General features: G+C 56.2%; 1 protein-coding gene across 8 annotated transcripts in view; it reads right to left on the bottom strand.

Moving 5' to 3' along the window:
- GRAMD1B (GRAM domain containing 1B) overlaps nt 1–7,913 on the bottom strand; it is a 255,635-nt gene extending 247,722 nt beyond the window's left edge. For 3 of the 8 annotated variants that reach the window (XM_080650482.1, XM_080650488.1, XM_080650489.1), the window contains exon 1: nt 7,428–7,913. Coding sequence is in view for 2 of the 8 variants with exons in the window: in XM_080650494.1 (XP_080506620.1) it covers nt 7,428–7,453 (26 nt within the window). In the remaining 6 variants the exon portion in view is untranslated. The remainder of the gene's footprint in view (nt 1–7,427) is intronic. The other 5 variants (XM_080650491.1, XM_080650490.1, XM_080650492.1 and 2 more) reach the window with 2 other exon arrangements.
- Nucleotides 7,914–14,625: the final 6,712 nt, after the last annotated feature.

Here is a 14,625-nt window from a genome sequence, read left to right as displayed (position 1 = left end):
CTCACCAGGAGGGGGGACTTTCGATTAAGACTCTGCGTAACCTCCCCCCAACCAGATGCGGATCCCGTTCTGGGGATTCACTTCAATAGAGACTTGAGCATGAAGCGGCTCAGGGTCCAAGGAGAGAAGCCTGGGGACAACATATGACAAAGCAATGATGGGCACAGTCATGTTCACTCCGTGGCTGGGGACCACTCTCCGCTCAGCACCGCGGGGCGGACAGCCTCGCTGAAGGTGGAGGCTTTACACCGAGGAGGCCATGCTTGGAACTTGATGGTGGTAAAGTAGTCCTGACTGGGTTATCTTGTTTCTCTTTTTCCCTAAAATGCATAAGAAGTCAACTTGGATCAACCAATGAACCTGTATGAGTATGTGCATACCCCATGGGTGAGTGAGGGCCTGGCGGGGTGCGGGGGGGCGGGTGTGGCTGGAAGAGAGTAATGGGGGAAAAGGAGGGCCTATGCAATACTTCCTACAATAAAGCTTAAAAAAAGTCTCCTTGGCGTCAGAGCTGTGCCCAGATGGTTCCCTGACCAGAGCCCAGGAGAAAGCCTGCCGAGAGGAAACAGGCGTGGATGCCGGGCTGAGGGAGGCAAGGCCGCTGGCTCCTGCTTTACTCCTGGTGGACGTCAATCCCTCCTCCCTCGGGAGCACACATCCCCACGGCTCCCGTCAGCGCTCCCCCGTTCTCTGCGTCAAGATGAAGACACCTGCTTGCAGTCGCCTCGGGGAATATTCTCCTGGCGTCAGCCTGTCTCATCCCAGAGGAGAAGAGCAGCCCCCACAAGGCTCCCCAAGGCCCCCTTCAGTCCCACTGTCCGATCCGCTGCTCCTTTTGAAGCGAGAACGGACCCAACAGCGTCTTTATTGCTGTCCACTCAAAACTGCATCTGAGAGGCTGAGCTAGGGGAGCCCAGGAGCTGGCAGTGTGGGTGGCGAAAGGGTCCATAAACACCTGTTACACACACACACACACACACACACACACACACACACACGTGCGTGGGAGCGCCAGGCCTTTCGAATATTCTTCCATGTTTACATCTGCCCAACCAGCCTAGTCCTATCAGTTGGTCCCCTCAACACGCACTGTTATCCTTGTTTTCTCCAAAAGAACGGTTCTGTGCACGGGGGCATGCATGCAATTGCTACCGAGTCTCTCGGGATTTGAGGCAGCAAGCCTGTGTCTAACCCGGCGAAACCCAGTCTGCCCTGTGTCCCCACCAGGTGTGAGCCCACAGCCTTGTTCTTGCTGCCTAAGCAGCGGCACTTCCTCACCAGGCCCCGGACGGGGCGCGCCAGACTGCAAGCAGGGCCTTCACTCAGGGTGAATTCCGCCAGAGGGAACTTTCTTAGTTTCGTTTTATCTCTTTTGCATCAATGAGATCTCCAAGGAGAACTGGACCAAGAAGTCCCACAAAGGCTGGAATCAAACCCATTGCGAGAAGGGAAGGGATAGGGGAGGGGAGGGGAGGGGAGGGGAGGGGAGGGGAGGGGAGGGGAGGGGAGGGGAGGGGAGGGGAGGGAAGGGAAGAAATGAAGGGGAGGGGAGGGGAGGGGAGGGGAGGGGAGGGAAGAAATGAAGGGAAGGGGAGGGGAGGGGAGGGGAGGGGAGGGGAGGGGAGGGAAGAAATGAAGGGAAGGGGAGGGGAGGGGGAGGGGAGGGAAGGGAAGGGAAGGGAAGGGAAGGGAAGGGAAGGGAAGGGAAGAAATGAAGGGAAGGGAAGGGAGGGAAGGAAGGGGAGGGGAGGGGAGGGGAGGGGAGGGAAGGGAAGGGGAGGGGAGGGGAGGGGAGGGGAGGGGAGGGAAGGGAAGGGAAGGGAAGGGAAGGGAAGGGGAGGGAAGGGGAGGGAAGGGGAGGGAAGGGAAGGGAAGGGAAGGGAAGGGAAGGGAAGGGAGGGAAGGGGAGGGAAGGGAGGGAAGGGGAGGGAAGGGGAGGGAAGGGAAGGGAAGGGAAGGGAAGGGAAGGGAAGAAATGAAGGGAAGGGAAGGGAGGGAAGGGAAGGGGAGGGGAGGGGAGGGGAGGGGAGGGAAGGGAAGGGGAGGGGAGGGGAGGGGAGGGGAGGGGAGGGGAGGGAAGGGAAGGGAAGGGAAGGGAAGGGAAGGGAAGAAATGAAGGGAAGGGAAGGGAGGGAAGGGAAGGGGAGGGGAGGGGAGGGGAGGGAAGGGAAGGGAAGGGAAGGGGAGGGGAAGGGAGGGGAGTGAGGAGAGGGGAGGGAAGGGAAGGGAAGGGAAGGGAAGGGAAGGGAAGGGAAGGGGAGGGGAGGGAAGGGAAGAAATGAAGGGAAGGGAAGGGAGGGAAGGGAAGGGGAGGGGAGGGGAGGGGAGGGGAGGGAAGGGAAGGGGAGGGGAGGGGAGGGGAGGGGAGGGGAGGGGAGGGAAGGGAAGGGAAGGGAAGGGAAGGGAAGGGAAGAAATGAAGGGAAGGGAAGGGAGGGAAGGGAAGGGGAGGGGAGGGGAGGGGAGTGAGGAGAGGGGAGGGAAGTGAAGGGAAGGGAAGGGAAGGGAAGGGAAGGGAAGGGAAGAAATGAAGGGAAGGGAAGGGAAGGGAAGGGAAGGGAAGGAAGGGAAGGGAAGGGAAGGGAAGGGGAGGGGAAGGGAGGGGAGTGAGGAGAGGGGAGGGAAGGGAAGGAAGGGAAGGGAAGGGAAGGGAAGGGGAGGGAAGGGAAGGGAAGGGAAGGGAAGGGAAGGGAAGGGAAGGGAAGGGAAGGGAAGGGAAGGGAAGGGAAGGGAAGGGAAGGGAAGGGGAGGGAAGGGGAGGGAAGGGAAGAAATGAAGAGGAAAAAGGAGGAGGAGGAGTGCTGAGGTCTCAGAAGGCAGAGAACGGGAGTTGTTCCTGCACAGCCCGCTGAGGCGGAGCACAGGGCCCTCGGCTTCCTCCGCCCCTCAGAGCAGCCCCACAGGCCGTCACAGCCAGGCTCCCGGGAGGGGCCTGTTGTCTGATTAAAGGGAATTCTATGCTAACCACCCAGCGCCAGCACTGGCTGTGGGTGAGCCGGAAAAATCTTCATGGAAATGCCATCACAGGGTCATTTGTTTAACTGCAAAATGTAAAAATAGAACGAGCTGCCCTGAAGGGCTGAGGCCTGACAGCTTCACCAGAGGCTCCAACGGCACGGAAAGCCGGTCCCTGGCTCGCTCGCTTCCTCCCTCCCTCGGAGGAAAAGGGCCGGGAAGTCAGGGAGCAAGGCGCTGCTTTCACTGATCTGCTCGCCCCCTTTCCCTGCTCTTGCTGCCGGAGCCTTCCTCTTCTTCCACCTGCGTCCTGTCTCCTCCCACATCACTTGCTTCCTCTCTCTGATGCCCGCCCTCCTCGCCTTCACCATTTTTATGTGTCATTTCTTTTTCTTCTTCCCGGGGCCGGGTTCTCCTCCCAGGCTTCAACACCCCCACCTGGGCCAAGCCTGCTTTCTCGGGCAGCCTGTCTCCAGGCAACCTGGCCTCACAAACTTTTCTAGAAATTGCTCTTTGGCCCACTCCCATCTCTGCCCCCTCCCTCCCCTAAGTCCACACACCGAAACTGTTTAGAAGATGGCATTTCAGAGGTTAGATGACATGGCAGTGAGTGTAGGTAGGGGCTGCCTTTTTTCAGACCCTTCATCTGGCCAACAAGGCTTATCATTCACTGAGCTCAGCGACTTCTAAGTGCTGGGGAGGTAGGAAGGCCAGCACTACCTCACTGGTCTTGTGTTATGGACAAATCAATTTTTAATTTTGTGACGTTTTTTAAAAAAATAAATGTTGAAGTTGCACTTTTCAATGCTAATCCTGAAGCCAACAGCCACCTCCACATCAACCTTATTATAATTCTGGCTCAGAAGTGGAATTTCTCTTTTATGGGGGCTCCAGAGCTGGGCCAGAAGCCCCGGCAGGAGATGAGAGAGGACGGCCCCTGCTTCCTGCCCGCAGGGTCTCAGAAAAGTCCAGGTCTGACCTCGTGTCAACCCGAAGAGTTCTGTTTGTTTCAAGTCCGTGAGCCCGGCTGATGGAACCAACGCCGTTTCCCTCCTTTACCCCGCTGAGCGGCGCCTCGGCTGGGGCCCGAGCAAGGGAGCCCTCCCCAGCCTGTGAACGGCCAGGAACGTTCTCTCTGAAGAGCGCCTGGGTGCTGGTTTGAGGAAAGCCTAGCAGAAAGGCGGGTGGCGGGGCACTAACTCACCGACTCACCAGCGTCACCTCACTCTGAAGAGAACTTCAATTCCCGTTTTCATTGGGACCTTGCAGATCTGCACTTGAGTCCACAGAAAAGGGGTCCCGTCTAAAGAAGCCTGCCTTCACACACCAAATGTGGCAGCGCCACGGCGGCAAGCGCCCACTCAGGATGCCACCCGATCTTTGCTGCCACAGCTCCCACCCTCCTGCCTCTGGTTGGGCCTGTCCATTCCCATACAGAGTGCAATGCACACCCACCAGGCACAAAGCAGAGTGGCTATGGCGCATCCTTAGCAGCCAGAGCCTTGTAGTCACCAAAATAAAGGGGAAATGGAACCGGGCATCTAAAGAGACACCAGTGTTGCTGCTTTGTCGCGTAATAGGGTTCTGGATCAAATCAAGGAAATGATCATTTTGGTACAATCTGCGCATAATCATGCCTCGGCAAAAAATGAAATGTGTTCCACGGGTGCAAAGGGGGCAGAGGAGAGGAAGAAGGAAAAGATGCCAATGAAGCTGAAAAAGCAATGAAAATCGAAACAGAGTGTAAATTACAGCAGGCATCCCATGAGGAGGCACCCCATAAGCTGGGAAAATGGAACAGATGATAAATCCCAGCAGAATCCTATATAATAGAAGGCTAATATGCAAATCGACTGAATGGTGGAACGACCGGTTGCTGTGATGCACACTGACCACCAGGGGGCAGACGTTCAACACAGGAACTGCCCCCTGGTGGTCAGTGTGCTCCCGCAGGGGGAGCGCCGCTCAGCCAGAAGCCGGGTTCATGGCTGGGGAGCGCGGCAGCGGTGGTGGGAGCCTCTCCTGCCTCCACGTCAGCGCTAAGGATGTCCGACTGCGGCCTAAGGCCTGCTCCCATCAGTCAGACATCCCCTGAGGGCTCCCAGACTGCGAGAGGGCTCAGTCAGGACCCCCGCTTCCCCGCCCCAAGTACACGAATCTCGTACACCACGCCTCTAGTTGTAAATAACAGCCCAAAGCCACAAGTCGCTGATAACACACGCCACCTGTGCAAAAGCAGCAGCCACAGGGAGCAGAGCAGTGCAAACCCCTGGAGTGCAGCTGCAGCCCTAGGGCTGGTGACGGGGACAGACTAGAGATGTGGTGATGGGGGAGCCCTGATGGGAGTCAATAGTGAGTGCATCTACAAAGACTTCCACTGACTGGTATGGTCCAAAGGTAAAGGCTAGCAGGTGGTGGCAAGGACAACCTTTATAATGTGGTCTCCTTATACAGATGTGATTTCATTCAAGGCCTATGATCCTTAGAAATAGCCAAATTGGGGTACTTTGGCAGCCCTCCAGTTGTCTAGGGACTGATAACTTGCTCATAATGGGTTCCTTCCAACACTAACAACAGAGCATAGCCACAAATCTCCAAAACCAAAGGGCCTTTGAGTGAGGATAGGAAAAAACAGAACTTCCACATGCCCTGTGGAGACCCAGAGTCTTCTGCTACCCATGATGTCCAGCCAAGCTCTCGCTCCAAGTTGCAAGTTGAGGGCAAGATCTGAGCAGGTTACAGAGTAAATGAACGGAGCGGAGGGGCCTCAGACAAACCCTGGCGGCCTCCCCAGCGACCTCACTGTCCACCATCAAAGGCAGCCAGCTCGAGCTGTGAGAAGCAGTGACGGTGGCACGCTAGCGACATCCGGTATGAGCAAGAGACGTGATCTTCAGAGAGGAACTAAGGCAGAGACACTGCGGAACAGAGGCAGGAAACACCAGCCCCGCCCAGAGCGCAGGCCAATTTGCTCACACAGAAGCACCATCTCTATTTGGCCTCTAACCTTCTAAACGCTGCCTAACGAGAGAGCAGAGAGAGGGCGCTCAACTGCAAGGGTATGGATACCTCTCTGAGGGTGCCTGTTCTGCAGCGAGCCTCAAGACCAGATTGGGGCAAAGTGGGACCTTGGGGGGCGGGGGAAAGAAAGGCAGCGTTTGCAAATTGTTTCTACTATTAGTTCTCTGAGCCTGAAGAGAGAACCCCAGCTGAGATATGCACCTGTTGAAAAGCCTCCAGGCAGAGGGCTTCTGCTCCATAGAACACCGTTTGTGTCTCTAAAAGATGCCGTGCCCACGGGGTGCTGGCTGAGGAGCCGGCTGCTGCTACACGGCTCCTTGGCCCTCACCAGAGGCTGGTGGGGTCACACCTGCTGCTGGCCTGAAAACATTCCCTTCACGCGTCTTTACAAAGACGTCCTTGGACAAAACTAGGGATTTTCCCAGTGCCTGCCCTCTGTTCCCGGCATGGAGTAGAGTCGCTCCTTGCACCGCTACCCGTCCACCAGGAGGCGCAGCCCAAGAGCATGCTGTCAACTGTCTGTCACCTGTGGCCTGGGGCCTGTGCACCTGCTAAGAAACTTTTAAAAAACATTTTTTATTGATTTTAGACAGGAAGGCAGAGAGAGAGAGAGAGAGAGAGAGAGAGAGAAACATCAATGATAGAGAGACTCATGGATTGGCTGCCTCCTGCATGCCCCACACTGGGGATCGGGCCCACAACCCGGGCATGAGCCCTGATCGGGAATCGAACGGCGACCTCCTGGCTCATAGGTTGATGCTCAACCACTGAGCCGCCGCAGCCAGGCCTAAGAAACTTTTTGAGGAATGACATTTCTCCAGGCATGAGGTTGGCTGATGGGTGCAAAGTTTGATCTCTAACAACACCCTAATGCACACCTCTCAGCCCTTCATCTACGCCATCAGATAAGTCCGTTTCCTCTGGATGGGGCTCAGCCAGGAATTCCCACACCTCCCACCGCCAGGGTTTCCTAGTCTTCCCAGGGGTGCGTCCCATGACGTTCACTTTGTCTTCCTTTCAAGTCTCGGACCCCTACGTGCGAGGAAAGTAGGCAGAGGGTTGATGAGGGTGGCCAGGACGGGTGAGGGAAGCCAGGGTCCCAGGTCAGACTGTGGCCAGAGAGCCGAGAGGAGCTGTCCCCTGCCCAGCCCTGCCCTCACCACTGCCTGAGACCCCCCAGAGCTCCGGGGAGAGCGAGCCAGCCGTCGCTGGAACCTCATGAAGGAGGTGGTCTGTCCCAGGGCTTCCCGACACCAGCTCTCAGGGCGGACACACAGCCAGGCCACGACCCATGTCAATAGCTTTACCTGCTCTAGGAGCGTGGAGGTTACCTAAGAAATTGGGATGCGGACGAACAGCGGGTCCTACCCCACCCCAAGGCTCCCGCAGCTCCAGTAGCCCCGGGCTCCCCACTGTCGCCCCTGCAGGGCTGCGGGAGGTCAGGGGTCCTACCTGGGTCCGCGGGGAGAGGCGCTCATGTGGGCGGCCGCCGGCTCTCGGGCCAGCAGCGTCCAGGACGTGGCTGCTCACTGCATCCCCCGCGCGGCTCCCGCAGAGCCAGCCCGTCTGCGGAGGGAGGGGCGCCGGGAGGGGCGCGGAGCCTGGGGACCAGCCCGGCTCCCCCAGGGGCGCAGAGCTCCCGCGCCGCGCGCAGAAGCGGGACCCCTCTCCGTGGGCTGCGTGGGCGGGAGGCTCGGCGGTTCCCGCGTTTGCTGCGTGGCCCTGCGGTGCGGATATAAATATCCCTCTCGGAGCTTCTGCTGCGCGAGTCGTGACCGCCTCGGTGGCGGCTTCCGCGCCGTCCCGGCCGCTCCCCTCGCCCGCTCTCTGGGGCTCAGCCGGCCGCCCGGACCCCGGGACGCTCGCTCCAGCGTCTAGCACTGAGTGAACTCGGGGACACGCTTCCAGACGGTGCCCTAAAACCCACCGCTCCACTGAAGCCGACCATCAATTCTACTGCGGAACCGGCGCCCGGCGCCGCGCCTGGCGGCCAGGGGGCGACACCGGCCCGTGGGAACCAGATCCCCATCAGGCCCTCGTGAGAGGAGGGGGCGGGGAAGGCCGGCGGCCGAGTCCACAGGTGCTGGGGGGCCTTGGGGTGGGGGGACCCGCACTGGGTAAGCAGGGCAGGACCCGGGGAGCCCTCAGGCGCAGTGCCCTTTGGCAGATGAGAAAACGGAGGCTCAGAGGGGGGCACGAGTCGCCCAGGCCACACAGCTAGCTGGGGCGTGGGGCCTGAGCTGCCCCAGTATCAGGGCACCCAAGTGCCACGCCAAGAGCACACCGGTGCGGGGTGGCCCGGGGCGGGGGGGGGGGGGGACCGCCGCCTTCATTCACCCCCGCCCAGGGCACCCGGGTCTCTGGGCGGTCACCTGAGCCCATGGAGAAAACACCATCAGCCGGTTCACAGATTAGCGCTCTCATCTCACCCGAAGCGCTTCTAACTCGCTCCCTTCTGCCCGGGCCGGTATGGCTCAGTGGGTACAGCCTTGGCCTACAGACCCAAGGGCTCCGGGTTGGATTCCGGTCCAGGGTACGTACCTGGGTTGCAGGCTCCTCCCCGGCCAGGGCTGTGGTCCGCACGTGCAGGAGGCAACCAATCTATGTCTTTCCCTCTCCCTTCCACTCTCTTTAAAAATCAATGGGAAAATATCCTCGGGTGAGGATATACACATAAATAAATAAATAATACAGCGCCCCCTTCCTCCAGGAAGGCGGTGGAGCATGACCAGCAGCAAAGGGGCAGGGATGCTGACCCCCGGGCAGGGAGTGAAAAACCCTGTTTCATTGCCGTCTTCGGAGACCCAGCTAACAGGCTCTGCTTATAAAACCCCATTTCCCACTTACTATTGCCACACTCTGCTCCGTCCTTCACTTCATTCTGAGCAGCCTCTGGCACAGATGTTTCATAGTTGCCACAAAAACGAATGCATTCCCCCCACGTTTCTTAGCTCAGCACCGGCCTGCTCATCAGAGGGGCCTGCTCGCTGGAAAGCTGCTGAGGGCCTGCATCCCACCCCTGCCCGCCAGATGTCCTTTCCCCGCAGAGTCTGCGCTCCAGATGTGCTCCCCAGACCTCGCACAGCCCCTGCCTGCCGCCTGCCTGCTGCCTGCCAGGTGGGTTATGATATTTCGCACGCACGCGTGTGTCCGCTTTTGGGAAGTTACAATACCTGCTTCACAACTATGCGCAGAGGTAACTCAGCTTCCTCGGAGGTCTCCTGTGAGTCAGGGAGAGTTGCTTTGCCAGATGTGGCCACTGAGAAGCAGGTAGCGGAGTGAGTACAGCTGAACTCTGGGAAAGAACTCCAGCCCTCCCTTCCCAGGTTGTCCACTTGGACAAGTTACTTGCCTCTCTGAGCCTTAGCTTCCCTGGATGGAAGACGGAGAAAGTGATGGACCTGCCGCAGGAGTAAACTAGAGGCTGAATGCAGACTGCCTGGAACTTCACTCATCTTAGCTCTTATTTATATCGCTGCTAATATTGCTATTCAGGGCCACATAGACCTCTCAGAGACACCCAACCTGATCCAGTTGCTTAATCCCTCCCACCTTCTCTCTTTATCCAAGCTAGCTCTAACATGGGGATAATAAAATGTCCGTTTTAGGACTGTTGAGAGGATGGAATAAAATCATGAATGTAAAGCACCGAACATGGTGCCTCTACATGATAAACATCAAGGTATACTAGCTCCAACTTCTTCATCTCCCGTTTCCAGATGTGGGACCCTGAGCAACTTCTCTAAGCCTCACAGAGTTGCAAAGATGAACGTTAACACGTGTAAATTATCTGACATACAGTGATGAATATATGTTAATTACACCCTTCCCTTTCAAAACTGCTCAAATTTTATTGGAAGCATTCCTACCACATCTCAGTGGCTTAGTATCTCATTTATCCTTTTGTTAAGATCCTGTTATGCGAGTTTGTTTCATTGAAATGTATTTACAACTTTTTCACATTCCTTCATTCACTTGCAAAAATGTATTAAACACTTACTGCATAACGTCAGGCACTGTTCTGACATACATGTGTTTCTTTGATATGATTTTAAATTCCCCAAAGCTAGGAATGTGCTTTCCGTGTGATTTACTCTTCCAACACCTTCTATATGGAGTCACAGTCATAGATTCATTGAGCCAGGAGGACCGGAGACTATACGGTCAACATTCCCACTTTACGGCCCAGAGGATAATTGACTCACACACAACTAGGCGAACCTTTCTTGCCATTTGTCCCACGACATATTAATAAGTGGCACTAGAAGAGCTCTATGGCCAAGTGTATTTGAGAAATAATGGGTGAAGCAAAGTAAGCCATGTTGTTTTTTTAACTGCAAGACTTTTCAGGGCCTTTATTATGTTTCTGAGAATTGAGAATTTCCAAGGGAGGGACAATGCACCCCACTTGTGAAACGCATTCCATCAGGAAACCCTCTCTCGTACAGAGCCTCTGGGGAGCTAGTGATCTAAGACGCAGGTAGCTAGAGAACACGGGGCTGCACCCTGAAATCCAGTCAACCAAAGTGACCGCCCAGGTGTGCGGCCTGCAGAGCAGAGCAGTGCTGACTCACCCGTGTTCGCTCAGATGAAAGGGGGACATGTCACCATGGGTCCCCTCTTCCCGGGCACCTAGCTTGGCATAGAGAACAGGAGAGCAGACTGATCAGAGCTATGGGGGTCAGTTCTTCCTTCCCTGCTTTGACTCAGGCAAACTCCCAGGAGACTTGGCTGTCTGCACAGTGCTTAAGGACAGGGGTTTTTGAGCTAGACAGTCCTCCATGTTAATCCCATCTCTATGTCTCCCCAGTTGTTTGATATTGGGCAACGTGCTTAACCTCTTAAGCCCCAGTTCTCTCCTTTATAAAATCAGCATAATAATGGTGGATAAAGCTATTACTGCATTTAAACCCCGGACACAGCGCCCAGCTCAGAGTAAGCACCCAAGGCTCCAGCAGTGCATCTCAGAGTGATGAGTGGTAGAGGGGGAGTGAGGAGTGGTAGAGGGGGAGTGAGGAGTGGTAGAGGGGGGGTGATGGTAGAGGGGGAGTGAGGAGTGGCAGAGGGGGAGTGAGGCCTGGTGGAGGTAGTGTGATGAGTGGCAGAGGGGGAGTGAGGAGTGGCAGAGGGGGAGTGAGGAGTGGTAGAGGGGGAGTGAGGAGTGGTAGAGGGGGAGTGTGGAGTGGTAGAGGGGGAGTGAGGAGTGGTAGAGGGGGAGTGAGGAGTGGTAGAGGAGGAGTGAGGAGTGGTAGAGGGGAGTGAGGAGTGGCAGAGGGGGAGTGAGGCCTGGTGGAGGTAGTGTGATGAGTGGCAGAGGGGGAGTGAGGCCTGGTGGAGGTAGTGTGATGAGTGGCAGAGGGGGAGTGAGGAGTGGCAGAGGGGGAGTGAGGAGTGGCAGAGGGGGAGTGAGGAGTGGTAGAGGAAGAGTGAGGAGTGGTAGAGGGGGAGTGATGGTAGAGGAGGAGTGAGGAGTGGTAGAGGGGGAGTGAGGAGTGGTGGAGTAGGAGTGAGGAGTGGTGGAGGAGGAGTGAGGAGTGGTAGAGGAGGAGTGAGGAGTGGTGGAGGTAGTGTGATGAGTGGTAGAGGGGGAGTGAGGAGTGGCAGAGGGGGAGTGAGGAGTGGTAGAGATGGAGTGATGGTAGAGGGGGAGTGAGGAGTGGTAGAGGAGGAGTGAGGAGTGGTAGAGGAGGAGTGAGGAGTGGTGGAGGTAGTGTGATGAGTGGTAGAGGGGGAGTGAGGAGTGGCAGAGGGGGAGTGAGGAGTGGTAGAGGAGGAGTGAGGAGTGGTAGAGATGGAGTGATGGTAGAGGGGGAGTGAGGAGTGGTAGAGGAAGAGTGAGGAGTGGTAGAGGTAGTGTGAGGAGTGGTGGAGGTGGGGTGATGAGTGGTAGAGGAAGTGTGATGAGTGGTGGAGGTGGTCCAGAGCACCACCCTCAGCTGCAGGTGTTGACCCCAGCGTCTCCTCACCTATCTGGCCAGCTGTTGCTCAGAGCATCTCATCAGAGCAGCTGACAATATCCTGGACAGCCACTAGCTCTTTGCACCTGGACTCTGGCGTCAGACACTGGGGTTTAAATCCTAGTTCTGTGTAGGTTTGTAGCTATGTAGGTGTGTGGCTGTGCAGCTGTGTGGCTGTGTAGGTGTGTGGCTGTGTAGGTGTGTGGCTGTGTAGGTGTGTGGCTGTGTAGGTGTGTGGCTGTGCAGCTGTGTGGCTGTGTAGGTGTGTTGCTGTATGGATGTGTGGTTGTGTGGCTGTGTAGGTGTGTAGCTATATAGGTGTGTAGATGTGTGGTTGTGTGGCTGTGCGGCTGTGTATGTATTTAGGGGCTGGGGTGTGAGGTGGATAAAACACCAACATTTTAAAATAACTACTACCATGTATCAGATATAGTGCTATCAATACAAGATTTTCTGTAACCCTCACAATAATCTTATGAAGTCAGTCTAGTTATTCCCAGTTTTATAGAAGAGGAAGCTGAGCCTTAACAAGGGTTAAGTAACTTGTCCAAAGCCACACAATATTTGATGTGGGATTCTAGCCCTTTATCGGTGACGAGTAATAATATCAACGACCTCACACGTCAAACATATTCTAACTGGATAGCAAACAATGTGCGGCAGCTCACACACAGCTCCCGTCTGCACGTGAGGAAATGAGGCTCCACGAGGTGACTTCGGTTAAGGTCAAACAGGTAGACAGTGACATTGTTGGTCTTGAACCCAAGACTTATGCTCCCACTCAGTCACTCTAGCAAAACAGACACTTTCCAGACTCAATCCTGACGCCCCAAGAATCAGAAAACACTTCCCTCCTAGAAGAAGGTTTCTGACGAATTCCCACGCCAACCGGTCACTGCAGGGGGCCGGTGCTCGGGGAGGTGAACGCCACAGAAGAGTCCCTGGTTCCCTCTCACCGGCAGGGGTTCCAGGAGCAGGGGGCCCTCTGCCTCTGTCCGTCACAGGCATTCAGGCCAAATGTTCAGTGTTTCCTGTGTAGGAAACAGGAAAGATGAATGACAATGACAATGACAGCACTTACTCAGTCCTCACAGGTTTCAGGCACTGTTAGAAGTGTTTCATATATTATTCCTCATTTAATCAGGAGTCATGCTATAAGGTGGGTAATAATATCACGCACTATGATGATGATGATGATGATACACAATTACTATCTCCATTTTGTAGATGAGGAAAATGGGGCACAATGAGGTGAAGTAATTTCCCCAAGAGGGCAGAGCTAGTAAGACCAGAGCTAGGATTTAAGTCCTGGTGTCTGATGCCAGAGCCCGGGATATTGTCAGCTGCTCTGATGAGCTGCTCTGAGAGGTAAGGAGATGTGGGGTTGGCACCTGCAGCTGAGGGCAGTGCTCCGGACCATCATTCCCCTCCTCCAAGCTGGCGTTGGCCGTGGGCTTTTGGCTAATTCCTCTGCCCATCTTCCTGCAGCATCACCAGCTGCCCCTTGTCAGCCCACCACAAAGGAATGCCGGTGGGCAAGGGGCAGGTGGCAGTGTCTGCTTCCTTGCTTGCCAAGCAGGGTATCCTCCCCCCCACCCCCCACCCCCACCTCCTGGCACGCCCATCTGGCCTGGATTGCAGCTGGTTTGTGCTTTGAAAAGCCTGCTCTCAAGTGAGGCCGATGGGATTCAGGGCCATGACACGTCCCTCTATTCAATCAGGGGCATTTCCCTGATTATCGCCCATCCCTACGGGGTTTGCCATTGGCTTTGAAACAAAGCTCCACCTGAAGTCCAGCACAGAGAGGAACAGGCACAGGCCTTTCTTCAGGCCCGAAGTCCAGCCACAGGAGGCACGGGCACCGGCCTTTCTTCAGGTGCACGGTGGACTGCAGGGATGTGAGGACGGCTGCCTCGCCCTCTGTCCCCACTGTGTGTTGTGAGTCCAGCGGGTATGAGTTGGGGTGTGGAAGACCAGCTGCCTGGGATGGGGATGTACACAAGCTTGGAGCTCCGGGTGCCCAAGCTCTAGTCCCAAGTTCATTGGAAATAAGCTCTTTGAACTCGGGGAAATTATTTTCCTTCTTTAGGCTTCACTTTTTTATCTTCAAAACGGGAGCATTTAATTAATGGACCCTGCGCAATTCTTCCCGTGTGTGTGACATGGAAACCCCAACGGGCCCTTTTCCCAGGAGAGAGCAGGGAGGAGCCAAGGTTGCTCTCCATCTTGCTGCCCGGTCCTCCAGGACCCCACCTGTGCTTCTCACTGAGAACTCCGTCCTCCAGGACCCCACCTGTGCTTCTCACTCAGAACTCTGTCCTCCAGGACCTCACCTGTGCTTCTCACTGAGAACTCCGTCCTCCAGGACCCCACCTGTGCTTCTCACCCAGAACTCTGTCCTCCAGGACCTCACCTGTGCTTCTCACTGAGAACTCCGTCCTCCAGGACCCCACCTGTGCTTCTCACTCAGAACTCCATCCTCCAGGACCCCACCTGTGCTTCTCACTGAGAACTCCGTCCTCCAGGACCCCACCTGTGCTTCTCACTCAGAACCCCATCCTCCAGGACCCCACCTGTGCTTCTCACTGAGAACCCCATCCTCCAGGACCCCACCTGTGCTTCTCACTCAGAACCCCATCCTCCAGGACCCCACCTGTGCTTCTCACTGAGAACCCCATCCTCCAGGACCCCAC

This window comes from Plecotus auritus (assembly GCF_963455305.1).
Source record: "Plecotus auritus genome assembly, chromosome: 13".
Taxonomy (NCBI): domain Eukaryota; kingdom Metazoa; phylum Chordata; class Mammalia; order Chiroptera; family Vespertilionidae; genus Plecotus; species Plecotus auritus.
This window is presented reverse-complemented; position numbering and strand designations above follow the sequence as displayed.